At 38.9% G+C, this 13,885-nt stretch overlaps 1 protein-coding gene across 5 annotated transcripts in view; it reads left to right on the plus strand.

Moving 5' to 3' along the window:
• Positions 1-13,885, plus strand: part of LOC122553367 (centrosomal protein of 128 kDa) — a 407,594-nt gene that overhangs the window by 160,766 nt on the left and 232,943 nt on the right. For 4 of the 5 annotated variants that reach the window (XM_043696980.1, XM_043696981.1, XM_043696984.1 and 1 more), the window contains exons 13-14: positions 9,717-10,718; positions 12,818-12,982. In XM_043696980.1, coding sequence (XP_043552915.1) covers positions 9,717-10,718; positions 12,818-12,982 — 1,167 coding nt within the window. The remainder of the gene's footprint in view (positions 1-9,716; positions 10,719-12,817; positions 12,983-13,885) is intronic. The other variant, XM_043696985.1, reaches the window with a different exon arrangement.

Here is a 13,885-nt window from a genome sequence, read left to right on the forward strand (position 1 = left end):
CTCATTATATCTGAAAAAGACTCATTTATGCCTACTTTGTTTCTTGTTAGTCAGTTATTGTGTGATCCTGTACAGTGTGACCTTTTATTTTCTTATATAACCTTTGATATGGCAGCATTATCAAATGTCTTCTGAAAATATAAGGCTGATACCTCCACCAGTTCCACTTTATCCATAGAGCAAATACTCACTTGGTTAGCTATTTTAGTTTTTAAGTATTTTTGGAATCTCTTACTATTTCTTTATATTCCTGGCCATCTTTCTCTCATACTTTAATTCTACTTCTTTATTAAGTTGTTTGTTCATTCCTTGCCTTGCTTTTATTTTCCGACCAATCTTCTGTCCTTCTACCTGTATTTGCTCAATTGTATGCTTTTTTTAGTTTTATACATTATAGTTTTATATTTATAGCTAACCACAGACTCTTGGTCTGTCCCTTGGATTTATTGGCATGCATCTATTCTGAGTATTCTGAAATACCACTTTAAATGTCTCCCACAGTAACTCTACCTTTTAACCTAATTTGCCAATTCATTTTAGCCAGCTCTGCTTTTATGTTCTCATATTTAAATTTTTAAAAATAGTTTTGGGCCCACACTTCTCTCCCTCAAACTGAAGTAAACTTCAGTCTTACACTTTATCTGACAGCAGGGACAAAATATGATGTATATATAAGAATAAAATGTGTTTTAGAGTTTCTAATTTGAACTGTGTGAGTGAGGCAGGTTAATAATTTACTCATCAGTCTTTCTAAGGCCATAATTTTAAATAATTTTGTGTAAGTGAGCAACTCCTGGAGTGATGATGTGAATTTGTTTGCGTTGTGAGAATTTTATGAATGAAGAGAGAAAACACTGTAAAGCATTACCTTGCTTTCAGTTTAGAAGACTGATTACTGTAGTCAGAATGTCTAAGGAATTTTCAGAAAAGGCATACAATGCGGAAAAGTTATTTACTTTCGTAGGAAGAATAGAGCTGTAGAAAATTTTCTAAATGGGGAAAGATTTTTAAAATCTGAAGCATGAAGGGACTTAGAATTCTCTTAAGGTTAACATGCATATTCAATTACAGTAAGGAAGGCAAATGTAATGTTAGCGTTTATCTCGGGAGAGTTAGAATACAGTAAGGATATACAGCTAAAGCTGTATAAAGGTCTGGTCAGAAAGCATTTGGAATATTGTAAGCAATTTTGGTCCCTAAACTTGTGGAAAGATGTGCTGGTATTGAAGGGGGTCCAAAGGAGGTTTACAAGAATGGTCCCAGGTTTGAGGGCTTGTTATACGAAGAGTGGTTGAGGAAATGAATATTAAAACAGCAGTGGTTATATAGAGAGAACGGATTTCAGTCTGGGACCTGACTCGTCTAATAGTAATATCAGCTGGAACCATAATGCTACCTAGAGACACCCTCACTATGGTATAGTTAATTAATCCTATCTCTTTAATACCACATCTGACCTCTGATCAACTGCAGAATATGCTAAAAAAAAAGGTCTGTCCTGAAAACATTACCTGGATTCTTTATCAGTGAAGGTTTGCCATTGTACTTTTCTGGTTGATTTGTAGATTAAAATCTCCCAATGTTGTTGCAGTTCTCATTACTTTTCCATTGTGATTCACCCTATCATGTGGTTATTGTTAGGAGACATCTATAGCACTTCCACACGGAACTTTTAAACTTTCTCAGCTTAGAAAAACCCTGTCAGGGCTCTAACCAAACACTTCTGGTCTGGAACTTCAACTAAAACATTTATGCTGTGCTAACCTATTTCCTAATTTTTCTGAACTCAATCCTTTCTCTAGAAGAACTTGTTAGTTTCATCCAAGTTCAATGGAGACTTCCGTGATCTGAAAACAAAAGCTTTCCAAATGTGATTTTTCTCCTAATTGTAAGAAAAGTCCAAATCATTCGAAACTGAAAACAAGCTAATGGTCCTCGGTGTCTACACTGTCTTTTGTAAAATAATCCCAATGCATTCAAATTCTCATCATCAACCCAGGGAGTCAGTCATTCATGCTGGTTTCAAAATAATCATGGCTGCAGAAATATTGACAGGTTAATCATACACAGACCAAAACCCTAATGCCACCAGTTAAAAATCCAATCTCTGAAATAAATGATATTAAAATACATATGAGTTACATACCTTGCATCACATTCTGTAGCTATGTCTTTGTAATGGCTATCAAGTTGTCTTAATGATTTATATTTTTATTCTCAGTTCATTTTATTTTTCTAAAATATATGCATTTAGATTCAGAGCCTTTAGTTTTATCTTTATATTCTTTTTGTACATTGTAGACTAATCTATTCACCATTTCTCATATTAATACCTTTCTCTTTGGCTCTGACAAAAGCAGGGAGATTATGCTGAATTTGTATAAGACACAAGTTAGCTATCAACTGGAGTATTATCTGCAGTCACGCTTCTGTAAATTTGTATTCAAACTGAGTCATGTGGCCTCTCTCTTTCAGTCTCTCACTCTCCCTAAATCTTGCAGACCCAGTTGAGCAGCTTATGATCTTTGCAAATTTAACATTTGCTGCTTTAGCCAGTGTCCTTTACTTTGAGAAATTATATTTTCAAAATTCCCATATATATAAATTAGATAGACATATATTTTACACACATACATGCACATACGCATATGTGTGTGTGTGTGTAAAACATATTCCTATCTAGTTTATTAACACTACTATTTTAAATAACTTGGTCATAGCAAATGCTCACTTTGTACAGGTGATGTACACGACTGGGTAAATCAATAGACACAGCCCGAACATTGTTTTCCCTTCTAAGTGGATTTCTGTGCTATTGTAGGTGCTTCATATGCCTAGTCTAGACCTTACATGATATGAAGTGGCAGCAGGCATTTGACTGAATAGTCAGTTTCTATCCAATGTGAATTTTGTATGAAAGCAATTTTTCATTCTGAGAGAATAGATCATGTGCAGCGATAGTTCAAAGCAACTGAATCCCAGGCAATACAGGACTGGGTTGAGTGTAGAAAAATCAATGGAATTATCCAACATCCATTTACTCAGTTTGTTTTGTTTTTGTTTGAACAAGTCTGTTGGATGCAGATAAGTGATTGGCCACTAATCCTCCAACATGTTTCAGCAGGCGTGTGGAATCTATTTCTTTACACTTCTGCTTTTTTGTCACCAAGCTAATATTGCTTTTGAATGTGCATTATGCAGTTTAAAAAATGCATTTTCTTATTGTTTAGATTTACTTCCATAATGTGTTCCTACTTTTAACTTTTATCCTCAGCATATTTTTCACCTACAAAATACAGGTTTAATATTGCAGGACTGTAATATTGTTGGCAACTCCCTTCGCTTAAGAGGAAGGCCACCCAAAAGTGTCCTCCACAGAATTATAGAATCAGAGAGCAAATGCCTTTTAAACTGTTATTACTGTACCTGCCTCAATCACTTCCACTGTTAGCTCATTTTGTATATGTACCACCCTCTGTGAAAAAAAGTTGCCCCTCAGGATCCCTTTTATTCTTTCCCCTCTAACCTTAAACAAGTGCCCTCTAGTGCTCGATTCTCCAACCCTGGGAAAAAATACTGAGTGCATTCACCCTATCCATGCCTCTCATGATCTTATACACCTCTATAAGGTGCCCCTCAGTCTCCTACGCTCTAAAGATAAAAGTCCTAGCTTTTCCAACCTCTCCCTATAACTGAGAACCTTGAGTCCTGGCAACATCCTTGTAAATTTGTTCTGCACTGTTTCCAGTTTAATAACATCCTTCCTATAGCAAGGTGACCAAAATTGAACACAATGCTCCCAAGTGCGGCCTCACCAATGTTCTGTACAAATGCAGCATAGCTTAGCAACTTCTATATGCAATTCCCTGACTGATGAAGGCCAGTGTGCCAAAAGCCATCTTCACTGCCCTGTCGACCTGTGGCTCCACTTTCAGAGAACTGTAAAGCTGAACTTCAAGATCCCTCTGTTCCACCATACTCCTAAAGGCCCTACCCTTCACCATGAAACTCTGACCTTTATTTGACTTTTCAAAATGCAAGACCTCACGAGAACCCCAATTGCCATTTCTCAGCCCACTTCCTCAGCTGATCAAGGTCCTGCAGCAATTTCTGATAACCTTCCTGATTGTCCACGGTACCACCTATTTTAGTGTCATCTGCAAACTTACTAATCATGCCTTGTATATTCTCATCCAAATCATTGAAACAGATAACAAAAAGATAATGGGCCCAGTACCAACCCCTAAGGCACTCCACGAGTCACAGGCCCCCCCAGTCTCACAAGCATCCTCCCATGTTACCCTCTGCTTTCTACCATCAAGCTAATTTTGTTTCCAATTTTCCAGCTCGCCTGGATTCAATGTGATCTAATCTTCCAGAGCAGCCTATCATGTGGACCCTTACCACAACATCAGGCCAGCACAATGTCGAGGGCCAAAGGGCCTGTACAGTGCTGTATGTTCTATGTTTTATCAAAGACCTTACTGAAATCCATATAGACTATGTCAACCCTCTGTCCTCGTCAATCTTCTTGATCACTTAATCAAAAAACTCTAACAAAATTGTGAGGCATGAACTCCCACTTACAAAGCCATGCTGACTATTCCTAATCAAAGCCTGTCTTTCCAAATGCATGCATATCTTATCCATCAGAATCTTCTCAAGTAACTTAGCAGAACAGATGTTAAGCTTATTGATTTATAATTCCCAGGTTTTTCTTTGCAGCCCTTCTTGAATAATGGTCTTGTGGGACCTCGCCTGTGGCTAGCAATGATGCAAAAATATCAGCCAGGGCCCCCGCAATTTCTTCTGTAACCTCTTGCAGTGTTCTTGCATTTACCTGGTCAAATCCAGATTTATCTACCTTCATACATTCTAATACATCCACCCCCAGCTCTACTGTGATATGGACCATCCCCAAGATATCACCACTAACTCCCCCAACTTCCCAAGCTTTCATGTCTTTCTCCACGATAAACACAGGGGAGAAATATTCATTGAGAACCTCACCCATCTCCTGCAGTTCTGCACTTACATGCCCACTTTCATCCTTGAGGGGCTCTATTCTCTCTCTAGTTATTCTTTTTCCTTTAATACATTTTAGATTCACCCTAATCTTCTCAGCCAAGGCTAACTCATACCCCGTTTTTGCCCTCCTTGTTTCCTTCTTTAGTAAACTCCTGTATTCCCTGGACAACTCCAGGAATTCCCTTGATCCCAGCTGCCTGTACCTGAGCCATACCTCCTTTTTTCTGGTCAAAGCCTCAATATCTCTTGTCATCCAGGGTTTCCTATTCCTGCCAACCTTGCCCTTCATCCTCACAGGAAGATATAGACCTTGAACTCTAGCTATTTCACTTTTAAAGGTCCCCCAGTTGCCAGAGATCTTTTTGCCTGCACGCAATTTACTCCAATTAACCCCTGCAAGTTCCTGTCTAATTCCATCAAAATTTGCCTTACCCCAAGTTAGAACTTGAACCTGTGGACCATTTTGTCCTTCTCCATAACTATTTTAAAATTAATAGACCTATAGTCACTGGTCCCAAAATGCACCCCCACTGTCACTTCCGTCACCTGTCTGACCTATTTCCTAAGAATAGATTGAGTTTTGCCCCTTCCAGATTAGGACTCTCTATATACTGCTTGAGGAACCTTTCCTGAATGCACTTAACAAATTCCACCCATCTAAGCCCTTAACACTCTGGCAGTCCCAGTCTATGTTATGAAAATTAAAATCTGCTACTATGACAACCTTATTGCTCCAGCAAGTCTCCCCCATCTCCCTGCATACTTGTTCCTCTAATTCCTGTTGAGTATTTGGGAGCCTATAATACAATTCCAATAACGTCACCATCCCCTTCTTATTTCTTAGCTCCACAAAACCTCACTGGATGGTCCTTTCATTTGTTTTTCTTACGATATTTTCTGGCAATAACAAATCTGCGCAACATATTTCAAAGTATAGTGGAGGTGCTGGGTTCTGAGTGGATAAATGGTGAAATTTGGAACAGGACCTGATTTCACTCGGTCCTTGTTCATTTCACAGGTAATAACAAAGAACTAGAAGTGTACATTAAAAGACTTTGCATTTTCCATCTGTGCTTGATTCTAGGAACAATCTTGTGTCTCTGTGTTCCATCATTGCTCAGTGTATGCAGGCTGTTTGAATGTGAAAAGGCTGGAGACATTCTACTGCAGTCAGTCTCAATCTTACTAAAAGCACAGATGATATATATAATGCGTAGCCTGTCCAGTTGGGTTCCACTGTTTTTATCCTTGAGACGTGTGCCACCTTTGCACCACAAAAGGTGCAGATGTCTACAAACAGTACATGAATACCTTGACCTGTAAAACTGGATAAGGTGAGAGGTACATCACCAAGACATACAAAATTTCTACCTTGCCCCAAATCTGCCAATTGGCCCTATTTGGAAACTTTACTCCCAGAGTAGATCCAACTGGCTATCATAATGGTTAGATGATGTCAGTTCACTTTTGCATATAATGTGAACAACATTTCAGGGAATTGAGTATCTGTTTCTTCACTGCTATCCACGTGCAGAGCTATTAAAGTTACCATTAGAAAATGTTTTTCTTGGCTATTGCTAATAGCAACAAGATAGAAACCAATCAATTGACATACTCTGGGATTTTATTTTCTGCTGAGGGTCAAAGCAGTTGTGAACATGGTATGGAAATTACATCTCTCAAGAGGAAATTACCTTTTTGCATTTACCCTATCAAGCTCCTTAAGAATGTTAGACATTTCAATAAGGCTACCTCTCATTCTTGTACATTCCAATGAGTACAAGACTAACCTAATTAATCTGTATTGACAAGAAAATCCCTCCATGCTAAACATAAATCTAGTGAACCTTCTCTGGACTGCCTCCAATGTCATTATATCTTTCCTTATAGAAGGCAAATAAAACTTCACAGTACTCTAACTGTGGTCTGACTAGTACCCTATATAGTTTTAGCAAGGCATCCTCGTTCCTGTGCTCCAGTGCTTTTGAAATAAAGGCCAGCATTTGCCTTCTGTATTATCTACTGAACTTGGATGCCGAGCATTTAAGATGGAGATGAGAAGAAATTGCTTTCTCTTAGAGTGTTAAGTAGATTTGGAACTCTTTCACGGAGAGTTATGGAAGCAAGATCATTGAATACTTTTAAGACAAAGGCAGATAGATTTCTGACTAACTCAGGGAGTTGAAAGTTATTGGGTATTTGTAAGAAAGTAGAGTTGAGGCTACAGTTAAATCGGCCATAATTTTGCTGAATGGAAAAGCAAGTTCGAGAGACTGAGGGGCCTACTCTCTTCATTTCTATGTTCAGATTTGTATGTTTGTAAGCTGGGTCAGCAGCCAGTCATGTTGGAATATTTTTATAAACAATAAATCAGCAAGTGAAATCCACTTAAATTTTTTTACTTTTAATTTAAAATTTCAGATGGTGAATAAAATAGTTTTGATTAGAAAATGAAGATGAACTTTACGTAAAATGTGGAGAAATCTTTATGATTTAATAGTCCGCAAATACAAAATTGACATTTCAGGAACATTTGAGGGGAATTCCCTCCTTAACAACATTGTGGGTCTACCTACAGCATATGGACTGCAGTAGTTCAAGAACGCTGCACACCATGGCCTTCTCAAGGGCAATTGTGAGAGAGACTGTGATGTTTGTCTTCTTGACTTTGCTTTTTTATTACCTATAGTCATACTGTGTTTAGCTGTAATGGAACTTTTAAAAATTTCTCTATACTGAAACTAAGGATTGTACCTAGGTATCTTTGTACCTAAGATGGTGCTGTAAGTGGTGACTTATAAACTTTTCACTGTACCCATTTGAGTATATGTGACAATAAAGCAAATTCAATTCAAAGTAGGATAAGGCAATAAATGCTAGCCCAGCTAGTGATGCCCATGCCCCATGAATGTATTAAAAACCAATGAAATTATGAAATTAGAACGCCTTCAGCACTTCAGAAAATTTCATTCAACAATGTGTAACTTTCAAAGGTTTTGTAGTGCAATTAATGGCATAAAAGTTGAAGTTCTGTTCAGTTTCCAAGACTGCAATCTGTGGAGGTTTGCCTCTACAGTGTACACTCTTTTCGAATTAGAATCCCTACAGTGTGGAAACAGACCTTTTGGCCCAACAAGTCCACACTGATCCTCCAATAACCCACCCAGACTATTCCCCTACCCTATTATCCTATATTTACCCTTGATTAATGCACATAACCTACACATCACTGAACATGATGGGCAATTTAGATTAGATTAGATTCCCTACAGTATGGGAACAGGTCCTTCGGCCCAACAAGTTCACACTGACCCTCCGAGAAATAATCCACCTGGACCCATTCCCCTACTCTATATTTACCCCTGACTAACACAATGGGCAATTTATCATGCACCTGCACATCTTTGGACTGTGGGAGGAAACCAACACAGACACGGAGAGAATGTGCAAACTCCACACAGACAGTCACCCGAGGCAGGAATTGAACCTGGGCCCCTGGTGCTGTGAGGCAGCAGTGCTAACCATTGAGCCAACGTGCTGCCCATGATTGAGTTCAGGTCACAACACCACATAGAGCAAAGCCCACTCAATTAGCACCTCACCACCATCTTCAAAATTCACCCCAGCCATCAACAAACCACAGTGGTGGTAGCATGGCCAATTCACTTAACCTGCACATCTTGGGCAGCGTAGAATCAGTGGCAGTAATTTCTAGATTATCCTGCATACATTTAGGTCCTAGAAGTAGCTGCCTTTTTAGTGGGGTAACGTTAGTGAACATGCACAGTATATGAATTGCTCTTTAGGGGTCCAGCACTGACATGATCCACTGAATGGCCACCTTCTGTGCTGCAATGATTCTGACTCTTGAATTTGCTCACTAACTGAGTACCTACAGCTCTCTGTGGTAGAGAATGCAAAAGGTTCACAACCCTCCTGAATGAAAGTATTTCTCCTCAACCTAAGACTAAATATGCAACCCCTTATCCTAAGACTAGGACCCACCATTCTTGATATCCCAGCCAGAAGAACTCTTGTGCAATGAATTGCTTTCTTGAGAGGCTCTCTTTAAACTTTTTGTTGATTTATCTATGCACTCTAATATTATATAAATTAAGCCTTGGAACTATTTTGCCTCTGGGGATTGTTTGTGATGATTTAGTCAACTAAAATCCTTATCAGGAAACCAGGTAGAAATCTTCAACTCTTAAGGTTGAAAGTGAAATTCTACACAGTCATGCTTCAAGGACTACTGTGGCTGACCTGGAGTGCACTATTGCCTTCTACGATTTTGCTTTCTCTTCCTTCCACCTACTATTTATAAATGCTTCATGAAATAGATGAGTTGAGGATTGTCAATATCTACTCCGTTATACATTTTCATTTGAGAAGGACGTTCAAATTCTCGCATCTCACCTGTTGAAGTTAGTATGTCAGGTGTTTTGGAAAATGGCAAAGTGTGCCATTGACATATCTTGAAAGTCTTAAGTTTTAAAGGAGAATATTCCAGTGAATTTAATGTTGTTTTCTCATTTTCTTCATCTTGTAGTTCATGTGTGCAGGTGCAAAATCTTCAAATTAATGCATAACTATAAAACTGTATCAGTCAGTGTAAAATTTAGTATTTGCTCCAAAGACTAGGCATTGTTTAGCGAGTATAAACTGATACTATTTCCATGTGTTTCAAGGTTCTCAACTCTGACCTGGAGAAGAGAGAGAAGCAGCAATTGAGGATGTTGAACCAGCTCCAGGAAATCCAGAGCCGCTATGATGACTGTATGCAAGATCATAAGTCTGCAGGTTTGGAGATTGTTGATCTAGCCCGCCAGTTGAAGGAATCTAGTATGGAAGCTGACAGATGCAGGGCTCAGTTGAAAGAAGTTGAACACCTTCGACTGGAGAGTGAAAAGAAGAAAGATGAATTGAAGATAAAAGCTCAGGAGTCCATCAGACAGTGGAAAATCAAATGCAAGAAGTTGGAGCGTGATTTGGAAAAGCAGAAGGAGAATATTAGTCATTGGATGGAGCAGCACAACCAGGCAAGTAAAGAGAAGGAAGCACTGCAGGGTCAACATTCCATGGCTTTGCATCAGATAGAGAGCCTCCGTAAGGAACTCAATGATGTTATACTCAAACGGGTGCAGCAGGAGGAAGATATGCGACGGAAAGATGTGGAGCTCAATGAGTTGAAATCAGAGCTATTGGACTTGGATGGAAAACTGCATGACTCTAAGGAGTCTTTTAGCAAATTAGAAGCTGACTTGCACGAGCAGTGTATGTTGCATGTTCAGATCAAAGAGGAGAAACAGCACCTGGAGTATGAGTTGATGGCCTTAAACAGACAGAATGAAAAGAGTCAGGAGAAGCAACTGGAAATGCAGCGAATGATCTCCGAGCTAAGTGCCATTCGATCTGAACTCAGTGATAAACTAGCTCAGGAAGAGATATCCAGTAAGGAGATTAGAAAGAGCATCTCAGAAGCTCAGGCAAAACAGACCTTAGCCCAAGAGGAACTTGCTTCTCTGAACAACCAATTGAAGTTGGAGAGGGATGCACACCAACAAGAACTTGCAGGCATCAGATCAGAGATGCACACCTTAAGAAATAAACATGAAAAGAGTATGCAGGAAGTACTTAAAAATTTTCAACAAGAGCGGGATAAATTAGAGAATAACCTAAGTGAGTTAAAGGTAAGGATAGTTAATTGGAACAGAGCACTTCCTTTTAAAGGTATGATTTCAAAGCATTAAATGTATCTCTCAGTTGGCTTTGCTGTTGAAAGAAAGATGTGAATTATTGTTTATAGTGTGTCCTCAGGCCATCCCAAATCACTTCAAAACCCATTAAACAGTTTTGAATGTTGGAACAAAGTAAATTATTCAACTGAATCTGTTCTACCAAAGTGTAGATGTTGTCCCACTCAGCCACTCAGTAACTTCTTGATTGACAGTCGGCTGCACTATAAAGAGTTATGAAACATGGTCATTGTTATACACAATACAACATACAATTTGCAAACAGTAAGGCTCAAACCAGCAATGAGAGAAATGACCAGATGAATTGTTTTATTGACATCCATTGAGGGTTTAAATTGGTTAACACCTTGCATGCTTTTCTACACATTTTGCCATGGGGTCTTTTAGTTTCACCTGAGAGTGAAGACAGAGTTTCAATTTAACATCTTCTTTGAAAAAGGCCACTTTCAATTGTACAGCCCTCAACCTTTATGTTCTGCTTGTTTCAGAGTGAGATGTCAAGCCATGAATTTTTCCTTGACTCAAAAAATGTACTATAGAGTGAAGGCTGATACTTAAAATTGTAATTGCTAGCTAATGTCCAATCTCTGTTCAGAACAAGAGGATTATCAGTTCAGCCATGGTCTCATTGAATAGCAGATCAGACCGGATGGGCTGAGGGCCTACTTCTACTTTTATGTCATATGCTCTTGGGGGTTACAGTCTAAGGATATGGTGTAGGCCATTTAAGACTGAGATGAGGAGCAGTTTCTTTGCCCAGAGATTGATGGGCATATGGAATTTTCTGCCACAGAAAATGGTTCAGTTCAAAACATTCATGAAGGAGTTAGATATAGTTTTTCGGGCTAAAAGGATCAAAGGGTATAGATAGAAAGTAGAAACAGGGGACTGAGTTGGTTAATCAGCCATGATCATATTGAACAGCAGAGCAGGCTCAAAGAAGTGAAAAGTCTACACCTGCTATTTTCTTTGATTCTCTGATAATGATTTAGGTAGTTAAAATTGCAATATGTTGCAATATAATTTGCCTAGAATGCAGGGTGGATTGAAAGAAACCCAGTTGTAAACTGCTTCTGTTCAGTTTTGTATTTGGAGTTAATTCTTCTTTTACTGAAATATATTTGCCCTCGCACCATGCACCCTAGCTGGCTGACTGTGGGCTTTCATATCCTAGTCCATGTTACTCTGAGACTGAATGGAGGTGTGTACAGCTAACAGCTTGACTTAGCAATACTCAAGGGTTGCCATAGTGGTGCCTTTGAGAAGTTGACACGAGTATATGTAAAACAAAAACTATGGTCCTGCAAATAATTTAGATGAAAGAGATTTATGATGTTGACAAAATGTTCTCTTAGAGTTATTAAAGGTGTTTTCTTCTCAGCTGCAAAACACTTATGGTTTCCCTGTGGGAGAAAATAGAGGTGAGCTCTATATTTTTGGTTGTTGACTTTTCATTGACATGGACACAAACTGAAATGGTAGCATATTGTGGCTCAAACAATGTTAAACTTTAAAGAGTAACTTGTTTTCTATGTTATAATAATAAAATTACATCTGCTGCTTTGGGATTTATTGGTTGAGGTCATCATTAATGGTAACAAAGCAATGATTGAAAGCTCTAATTTCTCTTTCCTATGTGTACACATTGGACTCTTTGAACTGTATAAATTACAGGACGAATACTATTTCCTAGATTCTCTTAAACGATAGTGATGAGTTGATGCGGATATTTACTTGTAAAGCAACAAAGACTTGCATTCATGTAGTAGCTTTCATGACCACATAATGTCCAAAAGTGTTTTACAGCAAATAGATTGCTTCTGATGTATAGACACTTTTATAATGTTGAAAACACAACTCCAGTTTTGAAATGTGGAGGACTGTGTTCTTTACCTATTCTCTTTTTAAAACTGCTATGTTTTGTAAAAAGCACAGTATTGTATGCAAATCTTTAATGACAAGCCTCCTAACCGTAAACTGTAGGTGCAGTCAGTATTTTTTGATTACTCTGGCTGATTTGTTACGGTCCTTAGGTTGAGCTGGCAGACGACAAGAGTTTTGCGAAAGCGCAACGACGCCAGGTGGAAAAGGTCAAAACAGAATGTAACAAACTGACAGAAGAGCTAATTCAGGGTGAGGCAGAAAATTCAAAACTCAGAAGGAAGTACCATTTGCTGAAGCAAGAACTGGAAGAAAAGGTAAGAGGTTCCCTGGGTGGGTAAAATGTGCCTGGAATGTTTTCAGAACTTGCTTCATGTGAAATAACTTTGGATGGCAAGGCCATCATCATTACCCATCTCTAATTGTTTTTCATAAGCTGGTACTGAGCTGTCTTATAGATTTATAGAGTCATACAGCATGGAAACAAATCGTTCAACTAGTCCACATCAACCACTTTCCCAAACTGAACTTGTCCCACCTGCCTGTGTTTGGCCTAAATCCCTCCAAATCTTTCCTATTCCTGAACTTATCCAAATGTCTTTAAATGTTGTCACTGTTCCTGCATCCGCCAGTTCCTCTGGCAGTTCATTCCACACATGAACCAGTCTCTGTTAAAAAAAAGTTGCCCCATTGTCCTTTTTAAATCTTTCTCCTCTCACCTTAAAAATAGGCTCCCAAGTTTGGACTCCTCCACCTTAAGGACAACTCCTTTGCTATTCACCTTATCTTTGCACCTCATGATTTTATGAACCTCAATAAGGTCACTCCTCAACCTCCTATGCTCCAATGAAAAAAATCCCAAGCCTATCTTTATAACTCAAACCCTGCAATTCAATCCTAGTAAATCTTTTCTGGATCCTCTCCAGTTTTGTAATATCCTTTCTACAGCAGGGTGACCAGAACTGCACACAGTACTCCAGAAGAGGCCTCACCAACGTGCTGTACAACCTTAAATGATGTTCCAACTCCTATACTCAACAGTCTGAGCAATGAAGGCAAACATTCTGAATGCTTTTTAATGACGACCGACTTGACACCGACATTTTTTACAAACCCACTGACTCCCACAGCTACCTGGATTACACCTCTTCCCACCTTACCTCCTGCAAAAATGCCATCCCGTATTCCCAATTCCTCCGCCTCCGCCGTATCTGCTCCCA

The sequence above is a fragment of the Chiloscyllium plagiosum genome, chromosome 10, assembly GCF_004010195.1.
Source record: "Chiloscyllium plagiosum isolate BGI_BamShark_2017 chromosome 10, ASM401019v2, whole genome shotgun sequence".
In the NCBI taxonomy this organism is placed as follows: domain Eukaryota; kingdom Metazoa; phylum Chordata; class Chondrichthyes; order Orectolobiformes; family Hemiscylliidae; genus Chiloscyllium; species Chiloscyllium plagiosum.